We start from the raw sequence: 15,269 nt of genomic DNA, 5'->3' as shown, positions 1-15,269 counted from the left end.
TCAAATAAATAGCAAAAACAACATGAGAATACAATTAGTAATTGTCTTTCCTTAAAAAAAAAAAAGTTCTTTTTAAGATGGACTTCGACTAAATCCAAGTTTTTTAATCACTTAAGAAAAAAAAAAAAAAAAAAGGTTCTTGAATGTGGCAGTGCTGGTAAAAGAAATCATATATAATTGACAGCTAAGAAGTACATGTACAACGCGAGAAACAGAGGAGGTGAGTTGGAGCCTGGTTAAATAATTTTATTTTATTTTAAAGTACGTATGCTTTTCCAGTTAGGGTAAATAATTTTATTTTATTTTAAAGTACGTACGCTTTTCCATTTATGTTGGCACAGACCGGTCCCCAATGCACAGCCACACACTGATCAAACTTGAAACAGATTTTTTTACACCATGAACATTGAACAGCCATGGCTTAGCTGTCACATTATAGTACACTGCCTACCAAACCACCCCTACGCAGGGGGGGGGGGGGGTTAGTAATTTAGTATTACTATTTTCCTTTTTAATTTTTAAATGGTTAAAAAGAAAAGGGAACCTTATTCATAAAAAAGAAGAAAAGAATTAACCTTAATTAGAATCTAGGAAGTCGGCGAAGTTGGAGAAGGCTCTCCCTCTTTTTTTCTGTGCACAAAATGCTAAAAGGTGTTCTTAGACCTCCCAATTAATAGAAGATAGAGATACAATTAGACCTTAGAGGAAGATGCATATAAAACACCATTGAACAAGGGGAAAATTACTAACAAAATTGAAAAAAACATGAGACAGAGATGTTCAACTGCAAACATTTTTGTACACCAAACAGCCAAACCGGCGGACAAACATCTACCAAAGTTGAAAACTCAGAAGAAAAGATCCACCAAAGTTGAAAACCAACCAACTATTGCAGATCAGATCAGGACCCTCTTTAAGTTTTGTCCAAACAGAAAACTATCTCTCCTTCCCAAAAAAATGCCACACCTTTTAGGTATCTATCACCATCAAGAATATTGCCACTATATCCCAATCTCCACGTTTCTGTAACTAGAGCTCCTGCGATCAATGAAGGAAGCAAATTAAATGGGACAAACCCAAAAATAAATAGTACAAAACAGTAAAAATGAAAAATAAAAATAAAGAATTGGAAGTGTCTTTTTTCTCACCTGCGAAGTCTTGCTAACATGGGCCTCCTCACGAACGAAATCAGGCCTTTTACTATCCACAGACGATTCACCCTTGTCAGCTTTCTTGGACCCAATGTGGGTTTTCTTCAGACCCAGAAGGCCCTTCCACCGTGTCGACCCCTTGGGCGGCCTCAGCGAAACGCGTTCTTCGTCGTCATCAACAAGAAGCTCATCCCTGAGAGTGGTGGTCCTCTGCATTTGGTTGTTGTAATTTTCCTTGAAGGGAAGCAGCCTGCCCTTGAAGAAAAGCTCGTCGGCGCCGCTCATCATGGAATAGTTTGTGACAGAAAATTCGAAGTCCGAGGACACTGGCGCGTCTCTGGAGCTCCTTTCTTGCTTGCTGCTGGCGGCCTGCTGGATATCCACAAAGTCGTTGGAGAAGGAGATTCTTGGGCTCATTGGAGCGCAGTGGTGACCCTTATGCTCGGAGGAGTTGTACATGTCTAAGCATGCCATGAACTACCTTCAAACTATCATGGAATGAATAAAGAGTGAAACAAAAATAAACCCTAATAAATTCCACTAGGACCCTCTTCTACTGTTTCAACCACACTCTGTAGTATTTATATCTAAAAGGCCGCCCTAGGCTAGGGTTGGAGTTTTTTTTTTTTTTTTTTTTTTTCGTTTCTTTGGATTTCTCATGCCATGATAAGATGTTTTGTCTTGACATGTTAAATTTCCATTAAATCATATCCATTCCTCAAGATGCGGTCCCAAAATCTCACTGTTTTCATTCGATGCTGGCGAAGCTGCTAAGAACCTCTCTTTCATTCTTTCATTAAATAAAACATTAAATTTTATTGTTTATTGTCTGAGGTAATTAATGAAATGGTGAAGAGCTTTTTAGTTACTTTAATCTTCTTAACCATGGTCAAAATTTGTTCACACGTACGACATAATAAATATATAGATTGCGAGAAATCTTACCATCATATATTTCTCTATTTGATCAAATGATCGATGTAACAGAAGGGAGGAAATCTCAAAAGATTCTAAACGGATTAGCATGCATAATGCAACGGTTAGTAATGACGTCGGTAATATTCACAAGAATAGTAATATTGCTGTGATGATTGAACTTCGAAGCATGCATGCACGGTTTTACTAGCTTGCCGAAAATGTGCAAGAAAGCAAATATATATATATATATATATATATATATATATATATATATATATATATATATATATATATATATATATGAAAAGGCAGATTTATTTTGTTTCAAAATAAGAAATTAAAGTGACTAAATTATGAGGGGTATGCATGCAACGATGGACGTCGATCATCTAAATGGACGGTGGAGAATTCTCATTAAATAGATGGATGGAGAGATAAGCCACGTTTTGGAAGGTGATAATAACAGTTATATCTTTGCAGGCATAGAGAGAGAGAGAGAGAGAGAGAGGTACAGTGGCAGAGTCCAGAGGGGCTTGGCATGCATTGGTCTGGTTGACCGAGCTTTGACTTATAAGTACGTTAGCAGTGAATGAGCTGGCGATGCAGACTGATCAAAGGGATCACGTGACCAGGTTGCCTTTGAATAAATAATACATATCAAGAGTCAAGACCTACTTAATTAATGTTGTTTGTTTTCAAAATAGGTGGTAATTTCCTGTTAAAAGAGGGAAAGAAGATAGATGATAATTAATTTGCTTTCTTTTTTAATTTTTGGGTAGGAACTGGAAGGATAATAAAGAATGATAGGGTTGTTCAAATCCCCGTGCATCAGAAATCCGATCCAATCGGGTCGGCTTCCTATGATGGATTTATTTTTAAAGTAATTTTTTACTTCTGACAAATTAAAGTCAGGTTGGAAGTCGATATATAGTATGAATTTTCCATTATTATTATTATTATTATTATTATTATTTTTTATGAATAAGTTATGAATTTTCTATTTATTTTTTACTCTTAAATAGTATTATAATTATAACCACATTATTATTAAAGTATATCAATATAAGGATTGGCTTTAATTTACATGTTGTAAGAAAAATAACATGAGATCTCCTGTTAAAAAAATGGATGGTCCAGATTTTATACTATTATATTTAAGTATGTTATAATATATGTTTTTTTCTATCAACTTACATATTTTTGATAAATTATAATTTAATATGATATTATTAAAGTTAAAAATCATAAATTGAATCCTGACTCAATCTATCACCGTCGCTCGCCATTTTTTGGAAAGAAAAAGCTTTTGAAAATCATTCATTCACTTATTTCTAAATATTCTTTCAATATTTCTGAATCATTAATGGTTCAAGACTCAAGAGCATGGTCATTCGACTCCTGTATGCATGGGCCGGGGTGGAGAATCGAATGACAAAGAAAAGCACCTGAAGTTGTTTTTAGTTTTTATTTTGTTATTTTTTCGTTTTGTCATGCGTATTAATTGTTAGAGTCCGTAAACAAGAAGCCAAAGAATTGAAGCAAATCATGAAATAATTTACAAAAAGCATTTTACTTTTGGCTCTAAACAATATACAGCCCTTTACAGCACTGCGCTTGCGCGCAAGAAGAACCAAAAAATGTTGTGATATTGGGCGAGGTAGATGGAGATGATCAACACTACTTTTTTGACCAAATATTTGTAGATCTTTGGTAACATGTGCGACGAATAAAGGGGGAAGTGGAGTGTATCAGGATTTTAGGAGGGCCCTCTTATTATATATATATATATATATATTGGCTTCTATCCCAATGACATGGTTGTCACTCTTTGATCTCTTAGTTTAACCCTTTTCAACTGGTCACCCAAATGGGGATACGACACGTGGTGGATTCCCAAAATCAATGCACTGAAATTCTGAATCATCAAACTATAGAGCGTGCAGGCCTTTCGGGCTTCTTCTTTTTTTTGTACCTCGATTTGGTCTCCCATCTCGTAAGCAAGAAGTAGGTCCTTTCGAAGGTTATGAAACTAAAAATTCTAAAATTGCTCAGAAGAATAATAATAATAAAAAAAATCTTCTATATATCCCCATTAGTTGAAACTTGGTTTATAGATTATAATTGTATAATTTATCTTCTTGTTGGCTCATTTTCCAATAACAGATCTGAAGGAAGAAGGACTCGTTTTTCTACGCGTCAATGGAGATGGAGCTAGAGTACGGAGGCGTACGAGCCATGCACCTGCGACCCTTGAGACAGCGATTCTCAAGTCTCAACAAAATTTCTCTTTCTCTTTGGGGAGTAAAAATTAGAGACGGGGCTCCTGTTCAACCATGGCTTTCGGTTCGAAAAGAGCCTTTTGTTCGGACAAGAGTTCTATCTCATAGCTAGACTCGAAAAAGATGATGGAGATTTAATTAGTAATTAAAATCGTCTAAATTATAGTAATTTGGTGATTATTGTTAGAGGACTAAGTAACGTTATATTGAATACTTTTATTTTTACATTGTCATTTAAAAAGTGACGTAACTTTTAAAATTATTATTGAATTAAGAATAAATCACTATTACATATCGATTCAATTTTTGAAAAACAGATCACTTTTGAAGGGACAAGCTAAAAAGGAACACAAGTCTTTTTTTCTAGCTTTACTCGAGAAAACTTATGTGAGACGACACATGTATTAAATAAATTTTAAGCTACTCGACTACCTATTGGTATATTTGAGTCTCACATAAACTCTTTTACATTAACTGCTCAAATTATTAGCAATCTAGATATATAGTTAATGTGAGAGAACTCATGTGAGACACAATAAAATGTTGCGCTACCCGACCACCTATTTGGATAGCTGAGTCCCATATAAACTCTTTCACATTAACTATTCAAATTGCTAACAATTTAGACATCCAATTGCTATATCCCAACCCAAAAAAGAAGCAAGATAATAACATATAAGAAATGTTACACATATTCTCACTCTCACTCCTTGGCGTAGTATTAAAAAATATAATGAAATTTTCAATGAATCATTATTTAATGTAAAATTTATTATTAATTTTTATTACCACATTAAAAAATATGTCGTTAAATATATAAGAGTGCAAATATATATAGCATTTCTCTTTCTTATATATATATATATACATTCCGTATTGTAGAGAATTAGCAACTATTGCCTTGCTCGCTCGCTCGCAGGTGGGCTTTGATAGGATAAGACGCCAGCCCCAACCGGTCCTCTCCTTCATCTAACACTCTGGATTGGGTTGGGTCGTGGATTCGTATGCATTAACATGTGCACAAAGAAGGATTTGGGAATGTTCAAGCATACTAAAAAACGAAAGCTTTCTCTCTCTAGAAGATTCGAAAAGCCTAGGAGGGAGGCTCCCTGCTTTCCTCCTCCCGGTCTTTGGTCCTCCTAGCCTCTAGGAGGCTTTTGTTCCTCCATGGCTCGTTCCATTGGAGGGTAGTTTTTCTCCCTACCGTTAGGGCCGGGAGTTTTGTTTCCTCCCGGACTTGTTCCAGTAGAGGTTTTGCCTGCCCCCCTAACCCTTTTGGGTTGAGGAGTTTGTGTTCTTGTTTTCTTTTTTTCTTTCTCTGACCGAAAAGCCTACATGCAGTGTTGGTTTGGAGGATCGGCCGCTCTTCTTCATGTCTCCGGTGGATCTCTAGCCGTGCTCTAACAAACGGTTTTCTCTGTGTGCTAGATCTGTAATCTTCTACAGGGTTTCTCATGACACGAGCTTCCTATCTGTATTCACCGTCGTCATCTGGTTCGGCCGACTCAAGTTGGTGGTCTTGCTGCTCGCTCTTGCCGACGCGTGGTCTAATCGTTGAGAATGATCTCTTTCTTTGGTTAGGCGCGTGTGGGTCACACCATATATTTCAGGCCCTAGCTGGTGGTGGTTGGTAGTTGGCGGTGGTTGTTTGCTGTGTGGGGAGCCTCAGGGGACGGCGCGTGTTACGCACGCGTCATCTCAGTTTAGGAAGTGATCTTCTTCTTTGATGCTTGCTGTGTTGGTTTTTTGGTGTTGTATATTCTCTTGTTTCTTTGTTTTCACAGTTTGTCTATGTAATGCACAAATTTTACTGGGCTATGTGGTGGCTGTGGTAGCTAGATCGGCCTCTTTCTTTTTTGAGAGTGTGCTTAATTATAAGGAGAGGCTTATAAGAGCGTCCTTGTAATTTTTGTGTATTAGTTTAGGCAGCTGCTTTTAAGTCAAACTTGGTTCTGGCTTAGGATGTAGAGGTTTCTTTGTACCTCTAGTTTGTCTCTGTAATGCCTGATGGCTTTGTTTAGCAATTGATGTAGCACATGCTACATGTTCAAAAAAAAAAAAAAGAATTATTTGGGAATTCCTTTTGGGATAAAACAAAGCACTTTTACTCCGCTCCCATCTCTCAGTCAGTTGATGTGATAGTCTTCATAAATTTTTAAATCAGTCATTTGTCTAAAAATAAAATAATAAAATAAAATAATGGCAATGTCATGTTATCAAAATGAAATAAAAGAGATTTTTAGCATGAAGATAATGTCGATTTATCTCACTATGTTTTGTGACGATGCCAATCAACCCGTGTCAAATTAGAATAATGTTATAGACTATATTCTCATCTTACTCTTATTTGATTGAGCATATGTGACAGTATTCATCGATCCATCTTTTATTTTATTTTATTTTTTTTAACAATAGCTAACCTAAAGATGGATAAACAGTGTCACATCTGCCCAACAAAACAATAGTAGAATAAATGTATAGTATTCTCTTCGCATTGAGAAACAATTTTTTTACATCTCTTATACATATTTTTTTTAAAAAAAAATTAATCATTGAATCTGTAAGACCCATAAGAACTTACATGTGGGTACGTCTTACAAATCTAATTAATAGTTGATTTATAAAAGAGATATATAGTAGATATATAAAAGATATACGTGTAACATGTCTCTTTAGCATTACTTGTTAAATTACTCTTTACTTTTTCTTGTTTAATATTCCCAATTTTGGTCTTGGAATGAAAAAGATTATTCCTTTCTCCACCTTTCGGCAGATGGTCAAATTTAGAGTGGATATGATCAATTGAGAGTGACAATTCGTTTAGCTCACGGCACCTGCACGAAATGTTTATCAAATTCGAAGCCATATCTAAGTCGAAAAAAAGAGCAGACAAACAATTCTGCAGGTGCTTTGATCAGCAATACATATACAGCCAACTCAAGCTTGGCCGCTTGGGCTCTTGGCCGGCTATGGCTAGAATTTAGTAATATATGCAGATCAACTGGGGTTTAAGGGAAATGATATTATAATTCATTATTCAACAAACATAAAATTAAAGCAGGGGAAATAAGACCATAATGGAAATCAAAATAAAAAAAGGCAGATATATATATATATATAAAACCTTTGATCGTTGATCAGACACATCAATTTACAACTCTCTCCAGTGAAAAACTGGATGCAAAGGTCCCTTAAAAGGGAACAAACAACATGAAATCAAATCAAATACGAGCAACTAATCTCCATAAATTTGTACGTGCAAACGTTGTTGGGCGTAGTTCACCAGCTTCTCTATTTCCTTGGTGTTGTCTATTTGTCCATTATGATTGGAGTCCGCTTCCTTCATTCCTTGATGGGCCTTCCACCACCCAAACCAAATCTTCAAGCTGTGTAGAGCCTCTTTTAGTTCCTCTTCGCTAAAACTCCCGTCGTGATTCGCGTCAAACCTGCGAAGCCATGTCTTGAATTGTTCCACTGTCATCCCTTTGTGAGGCTGCACCTGCATACAACGACCCATAAAAGCCATCTCTCTCTCTCTCTCTCTCTCTCTCTCTCTCTCTGTGAATTATTCGCCTAGAGTCTTAGGATTGGATCGGATGCACTTAAAGGCTAAAGCTAAGGCTTGAGGAGGACGTGGTGGAGAACCGAATCTAGCTATTGGGGGATGGCCTAACACTTTCTAACCGCATCTCTAGCATTTCTTTAGGACTATCTTTTTTCTTTTTTCAAATCCACAACTTTATTCTTTTTTTTTTTTTTTTTTAAGATGAACTAAACCTTTGTAAGGCACCTCAAACAATACAAAATATCACTCCAATGAAGACTGGAACCACGTTTCCATCAAAAGAAATGTTAAATAATAAACTTAATATTAATAACATTTATTTAAGTCTTTTCTTATTATTGTAATTAAGTTACTAATTGACTTGAAGAGGTTATGTCTTTTGAGTTTTCACAGAGTTATTTGAAATATAAATGAATGGAATTAATGTGAAGAATTTAGAAGGGTCATTTGTATCCTATAAATACTCATGCAAGCAATTTATTTTTAATCAAGTTTAATAAAAGAATATAAAGTCCTCTATCAATTTATTGTCTCTCTTCCTTTTCATTATCTCTCTTAGTGTGTGTGGTTTCCAATTTCCACAAATTGGTATCAGAGCACAGCTTATTGATCATGGAGAAATGGCCAATTCAACCTTTCCATTTCAATTTGCTCACCTTTTCAAAGACAATTTTGATAATTGGTGCATTCGTATGAAGGCATTGCTTGGATCGCAAGATACTTGGGAGATTGTAGAAAAAGGCTATGATGAGCCTAGTGACGAAGCTCCTTTGAATCCTAATCAAAGAGAGGCTTTGCAGAAACTTCGAAAGAAGGATCAACAAGCTCTCACCCTTATTTATTAATGTTTTTGGATGAGGCTATATTCGAGAAGGTGGTGAATGCAACTACCTCTAAGCAAGCATGAGAGATTCTTCAAAACTCTTACCAAGGAGTTGATTAAGTGAAGAAAGCTCGTCTTCAAATATTAAGAGGCGAATTTAAAGTTTTGCGAATGAAAGAATCCAAGTCAGTTGCGGATTATTTTTCAAGGGTATTAGCTATAGTAAATCAAATGAAAAGATATGGAGAAAGATTGGAAGATGTTCGAGTCATTGAAAAGATCATTAGTTCTTTGCAACAAAGATTTGACTATATCATTGTCGCTATTGAAGAGTCAAAAAATTTGGAAATCATGAGTATTGATCAACTCATGGGATCTCTTCAAGCCCATGAAGAAAGGCTCAACAAGAAGAAAAAAGAGCCATTGGAACAAGTTCTTGCTACAAAGATTTGTTTCAAAGATAAGAAAGAAGAACAAGAAATTAGTCAAAAAGGACAAGGACGTGGACGTGGATGAGGCCGTGGTTGTGGTTGTGGTAGAAGAAGAGGAAGAGGCGGACGTATTAGTTTCAATTACGAAGAGAGAGGTCAAGCATCAAGAGGACAAAGGTTAAGAAATAATTTTAAGCAATATGGAAGAAGGTATGATAAATCTCAAGTTAAATGTTATTATTGCTAAAAATATGGTCATTATGCTTGAGAGTATAGAAGCCACACTAACAATGTTGAAGAGAAAGTTAATTATGCTCAAAATGAGGAAGCGGAACCTACTTTGTTGCTAGCTTATAACGGAGAAGAAAGACGAGAGAAGAACTCGTGGTATCTTGATAACGCGGCAAGCAACCATATGTGTGGAGACAAAAACAAGTTTGTGGAACTTGATGAATTGGTGAGTGGGAATGTTACTTTTGGAGACTTGTCTAAAGTTTCAATAAAAGGGAAAGGTACAATCTTAATTCACTTGAAAAATAGAGAACATCAATTTATTACAAATGTTTATTTTGTTCCAAGTATGAAAAGCAACCATCTCTTTCACTAAGAGATGATAAGAAGAATTTGATAGGCAAAGTTCCCGTGATGAGCAATAGAATATTTTTATTAAATATTCAAACAGATGTGGCTAAATGTCTCAAGACTTGTTTGAAAGATTCATTTTGACTTTGGCATTTGAGGTTTGGACATGAAAATTTTAGCGAATTAAAATTGTTGGCACAAAACAAGATGGTGAATAGCTTGCCTTCCATTAATCAACTGGATCAACTTTGAGAATGATGTCTTGTCGGCAAACAATTCCGGAAAAGCTTTCCAAAAGAATCTACTACAAGAGCAAATGAGCCGCTTCAACTTGTTCATGCGGATATTTGTGGACCAATTAAGCCATATTCATTCGGTAAAAACCGTTACTTCCTCATTTTCATTGATGACTTTAGTCGAAAAACTTGGGTCTATTTTTTGAAGGAAAAATCTCAAGTCTTTGAAGTTTTCAAAAAATTCTAAGTCTTTGTAGAAAAACAAAGTGGTTATTATGTTAAATCATTGAGATCCGATAGAGGAAGTGAATTCATATCTAATGAATTTAAAGAATTTTGTGAAGCAAATGGAATTCGTCGTCCTTTAACGGTTCTGAGATCGCCACAACAAAATGGTGTTGTTGAAAGAAAGAATAGGACAATTCTCAATATGGCTCAAAACATGTTGAAGACAAAGAGAATGCCTAAAGAATTTTGGGCGGAAGCTGTTGATTGTGTTGTATATTTATCAAATCGTTGTCCTACAAAAAGCCTATAGACCAAAACACCACAAGAAGTATGGAGTGGAAGAAATCCAAGTGTTTCTCATTTGCGAGTTTTTGGAAGCATTGGCTATACACACATACTGGATCAAGAGCGGTCCAAGCTTGATGATAAAATCAAAAGGTACATTTTCATTGGTTATGACTCAAGTTCTAAAGGCTACAAGCTTTACAATCCAAATTCCAGCAAAATTGTGATTAGTAGAGATTTGGAGTTTGATGAAGAAGATTTTTGGGATTGGAGCACTCAATAGGAAGAAAAATATGATTTCTTTCATTTTCTTGAAGAAGAAGAAAAGTCAAGAAACGAAGAGGTTACTACACCTTCTCCATCACCAACAAATTCTAGTACACCGTTGTCGTCATCTTCGAGAGGAAGTTGTCGTGAAATGCCACTACACATAAGAAGTCTCCAAGAATTCTATGAGGTAACATAGAATTTAAATGATGATCTAACTCTTTATTGTTATTTTGCGGATTGTGAACCAATAGGTTTTTTGAAGAAGTGGTGAAAGATGAAAATGGAGAAATGCCATGGATGAGGAAATCAAAGCATTTGAAAAGAACAACACATATGAGTTGACGACTATTCCAAAAGAACAAAAACCCATTGGAGTGAAGTGGGTATTCAAGGCAAAGAAGAATGCTAAAGGAGAAGTCGAAAGATACAAAGCAAGGTTGGTTGTCAAAGGATATAGTCAAAGACCCGACATTGATTATGGTGAAGTTTTTGATCCAGTACATAATCGGAGCAAACACATTGACACAAGGTATCATTTTATTAGAGAGTGTATTGTCAAGAAGGAGGTACAGCTCAAGTTTGTGACCACTCATGATCAAGTTATGGATATTTTTACAAACCCCTTAAAGAATGAGATTTTTAGCAAGCTACGAGCAAAGTTTAAAAGGGGATGTTGAATATTAAACTTAATTTTAATAATATTTATTTGAATCTTTTCTTATTCTTGTAAGTTACTAAATGACTTGAAAATGTTGTGTCTTTTGAGTTTTCAAGAGTTATTTTACATAGGAGTTACATGGGAGTTATTTGAGATATAAATGAATGAAGTTAATGTGAAGAATTTAGAAGGGTCATTTGTATCCTTTATATACTCATGTAAGCAAGTTATTTTTAATCGAGTTGAATAAAAGAGCATAAAGTCCTCTATCAATTTATTGTCTCTCTTCCTTTTCATTCTCTCTCTTAGTGTGTGTGGTTTCCAATTTCCAACAAGGAAAAACACAACTAAACCACAACTAGCACAAGAACAACTGTTATACAACATCACCACCAATCACCACTACAGACATACTGCAAACAGAAAAACAGTAACCATAACTCAAGCAACACGCAAAACTACACACATGAAAGGAAACAAGGTAAACAAAATTACAACAATGGAAGAAGATTCCATCTGTGAACAAGAGAAACATCTTTGTCCACATTTTTCAAAGAACCTTTAGCCAAAATCCTAGAACACACTTCCCATCTGATCTGGCCAACAATGGCTTCCTTAGTCCTGAAGAAATGCCATGAAGTAAGGCATTTCTTTGTTTCCACAAGTGGTAGATGCAGGCTCCAAGATAGAGCTCAGCAAAGTAGGACTTTAAACTTTTACCCTTTAGCCTAGCAACACTCCAAACCACTGCTAAATCCCAATCAAAAGGAAGCTCAAAGTAGTCACAAGCATGCATAAGAGCATACCATATTCTTCGGCCAAAACTACGATGAAAGAAAAGGTGGTCTCAACTCTTTATACATCTACGGCAGAAAAGACAATTTGAAGGCCCTGTATATCCCCAACTGCACATCCTTTCTTCTGCAACAAGGGCTTCTCGAAACACCAACCAAAGAATGAAGGAGTGTCTAGGGATAGACTTAGAGAAATAGACAAGCTTCCACCAAACCACACATAAGGCCTTCTCTCTCTCAATAACTCTCAATTAGCAGCACAACAATAAATCTCATTACTGGAATTTCATACTGGCAAGTCTATTTCCCCAATAGGCACCTCAATAAGCTCACATTGAATATTAATAATAGAATTTGAATGAACAAATGGCCAGTACCAAGTTCAATCCCTAATAATGGTAGAAAGTTTGGCCCCATTAGAAAAACTATAATCATACACCACTTGGTGACCAAATTTGTCAAGAGGATAGGCAAAAGAATGCCATTGATCAAACCACATGAAAATCCTGCTACCATTGCTAACCTTAAACCGAATAAATGATTTAGCAACATCATGGAGCTTTAACAATTTCTTTCAACTCTAAAAGCAAGCTTGTGGAATAGGTATCTGCCAGAAGCTTCTCCCATTTAACCAAGTGGAATCCACCCAAGCAACCCAAAGAGATCCAGCCTTTGTGAACAAGGACCAAATATGGTTCAACATAGAAGCTTGGTTGCAAGCTTCTAACTTCTTTAATCCCAAACCTCCCTCTCTCTTAGGAACACAAAGATTGTTCCAAGCTACTTTGGCATGAGCTTTGGAGTCCTTAGCCATCCACAAGAACCTATTGAATTTTTGCTCCAGCATATGAATGATTTTCTTAGGACTGATTTTCTTAGGAAGGATAAACACCTTAGCCTAATACACTTGCTAGCTGAGGAGAATCGAAGAAAACAACTGTAATCTTCCAGCAAAGGAAAGATAAATACAACTTTATTCTTGCAATCATATAAGCAAAGTGTCCAAGAGCAAGGCTACTTTGAGGCCATGAGGGTGTACTTCTCATGGTGATGCAGGAGAAAATCAGACACAAGATTTGAAAATTATTTCTTGAATAAGATCAGCCCAAGAATAGAAGGAATCGTACAAAATATTTGAAGAATACAAATATCTACCGAATCGTCAACATCCATCAAGGGAATGAAGGAAAGAAGAGACTATTGACAAATCCCTTGATTCATCTTTTACAGAATTTCCATATTTATATTTATGTTGTCGTCAAGTAATATTATAGTTATTATATTTTCCCTAATATGGTAATTCTTTGGCACCAAGTATTTTCCATTAATTTGGAGATATTCTTTGGTACCAAGTATTTCCATAATATGCTTGTTTGTATTTATTCCTAGAGGTCGAATTTTCAGCTATATTAGCCCGGCTTGTGGGCGTTTTTCCGACAGCTTTGTTGTTATTGATAATTTATCGAATTCAGAGTTTTCTCTTTGTTTTTGGGGTGAATTTTCTGTTTTCTTCCTTACAAATTGCCTGTTGATTAGCCTACAGAATAATCGCTATTCTGTCCGGCGTCACATGGCCATAGGCCTTGTCGCGTGCGAGTTCTTCCTTTAGACGGATAATTCTGAGCTCTAACACATGCAGTATGTAGAGTACTTTTTAATGCAGGGCAAGCAATAAAAAGGAAGAAGATGTGTGTTTCATCCCAAATTCTAATGAACTATTTTTTCTGAATTTTTAGTTTATGGATGGTGTTTTGTCAATTATTTATTTATTATTTTTATCGTGGCCGGAGGGAAACATGCAACCTTAATGATCAATTGAGTAGACATCGTAAAACATAAAACATTAACAGACATTATAAAAATAATAATAATTAAAAGGATAAATATAGTTTCTTCGTTTATTAATTAATTAAGCTAGTGTAAAACTCACATATATGTCTGCATTCATGGTGTGCGGAACACTTTAATAGAGTTAAAAACTCTAACAAGCAGTAGGTGTAGTGATCACGTCAATTACAAAGTTTTTCAATTTTTCTCAAATTATCTTCAACCTTTTTCTTCTTCTTTTTTCTTTTTTTTTTTTTCCTATGCCATACAAAGCGTAAAGAATTTGCTAAAGAATTTCATATTGAAGCTCATGCATTAGTCAGAACTGAGTAGCTATTGAGCCATTTTCATTTGGCTCAGCAAATGTTTATAAAATTTAGTTAAAAATACTTTTTTTTTATTATTATTTATTTAAGTTATTCACTTTTTCAAAGTACAAATATTCTGCTTTTTAGCATTTTAACTATTCACTTTCACTATTTTATTTAAACTATTATTTATTTATTTATTTTTACTATTCTCAAAGAGTCGTGAGAATCATATAGATTTTTTTATTAATTTTTTTTTAAGAAAAAATACTGTATTTAGCAAAGTTGCTGAGCATTGTACGTACGTTTCGGGCCGGTTAATTAGCAGCTATCCAATTTCGTGAGAATGGAAAGGTTTTTTTATTATTTTTGCTGCAGAGCCAGCCGATATGATTGTTATTAGAGAAAACATCAAAATATTTTCCTCTGTGTTCCAGAAATTAGAATGTTATGAACATAAAAGGATTTATGGCAGCTATTAATGGATTATATATGATCACGTACGTCAGTTTAACTGTTCCTATGTTCATTGCAAAAAAAAAAAAAAAAACATTACATGATAAGGGTTTTTTTTCCTTCTTTTATTTTTTGGGTTAAATTTGACAGAAAATGGGTCACATGCTATATATCATGTGACCCAAAATAACAATAATACCTAGAATCAAATGAAAGATTCAAAAAATTAAAAAATTAAAAAAAAAAATTGTGGGAGGAGAGGGTATCCGCTATGTGGGTTTCCATGGGCAGGGAAAGGATTTTTTAAAAAAAACAAAAATTAAAAAGTATAATTGTACGTATTGATAAAAGGTAGAATGAACATTTTAGGTCACGTGTAAATTATATGATGCATCTGCCTTTTAAGTTGAAAAATGATTGTTGTACAACTCTAATTACTTTTTTTCAAACTAACAATT

The 15,269-nt window shown here is 35.1% G+C and overlaps 1 protein-coding gene across 1 annotated transcript; it reads right to left on the bottom strand.

The window, feature by feature from the left end:
* Positions 1 to 603: 603 nt before the first annotated feature.
* Positions 604 to 1,694, bottom strand: LOC133864786 (uncharacterized). Its single transcript, XM_062301198.1, has 2 exons — positions 1,149 to 1,694; positions 604 to 1,038 (listed from the first exon to the last, which is right to left on the bottom strand). The coding sequence occupies exons 1-2, from the start codon at positions 1,623 to 1,625 to the stop codon at positions 1,030 to 1,032; spliced, it is 486 nt and encodes a 161-aa protein (XP_062157182.1). The 5' UTR covers positions 1,626 to 1,694; the 3' UTR covers positions 604 to 1,029.
* Between the last annotated feature and the right edge of the window lie 13,575 nt (positions 1,695 to 15,269).

Source organism: Alnus glutinosa, chromosome 3 (assembly GCF_958979055.1).
Source record: "Alnus glutinosa chromosome 3, dhAlnGlut1.1, whole genome shotgun sequence".
In the NCBI taxonomy this organism is placed as follows: domain Eukaryota; kingdom Viridiplantae; phylum Streptophyta; class Magnoliopsida; order Fagales; family Betulaceae; genus Alnus; species Alnus glutinosa.
Note: the sequence above shows the minus strand (reverse complement) of the source record. Positions and strands in the feature narration are given on the sequence as shown.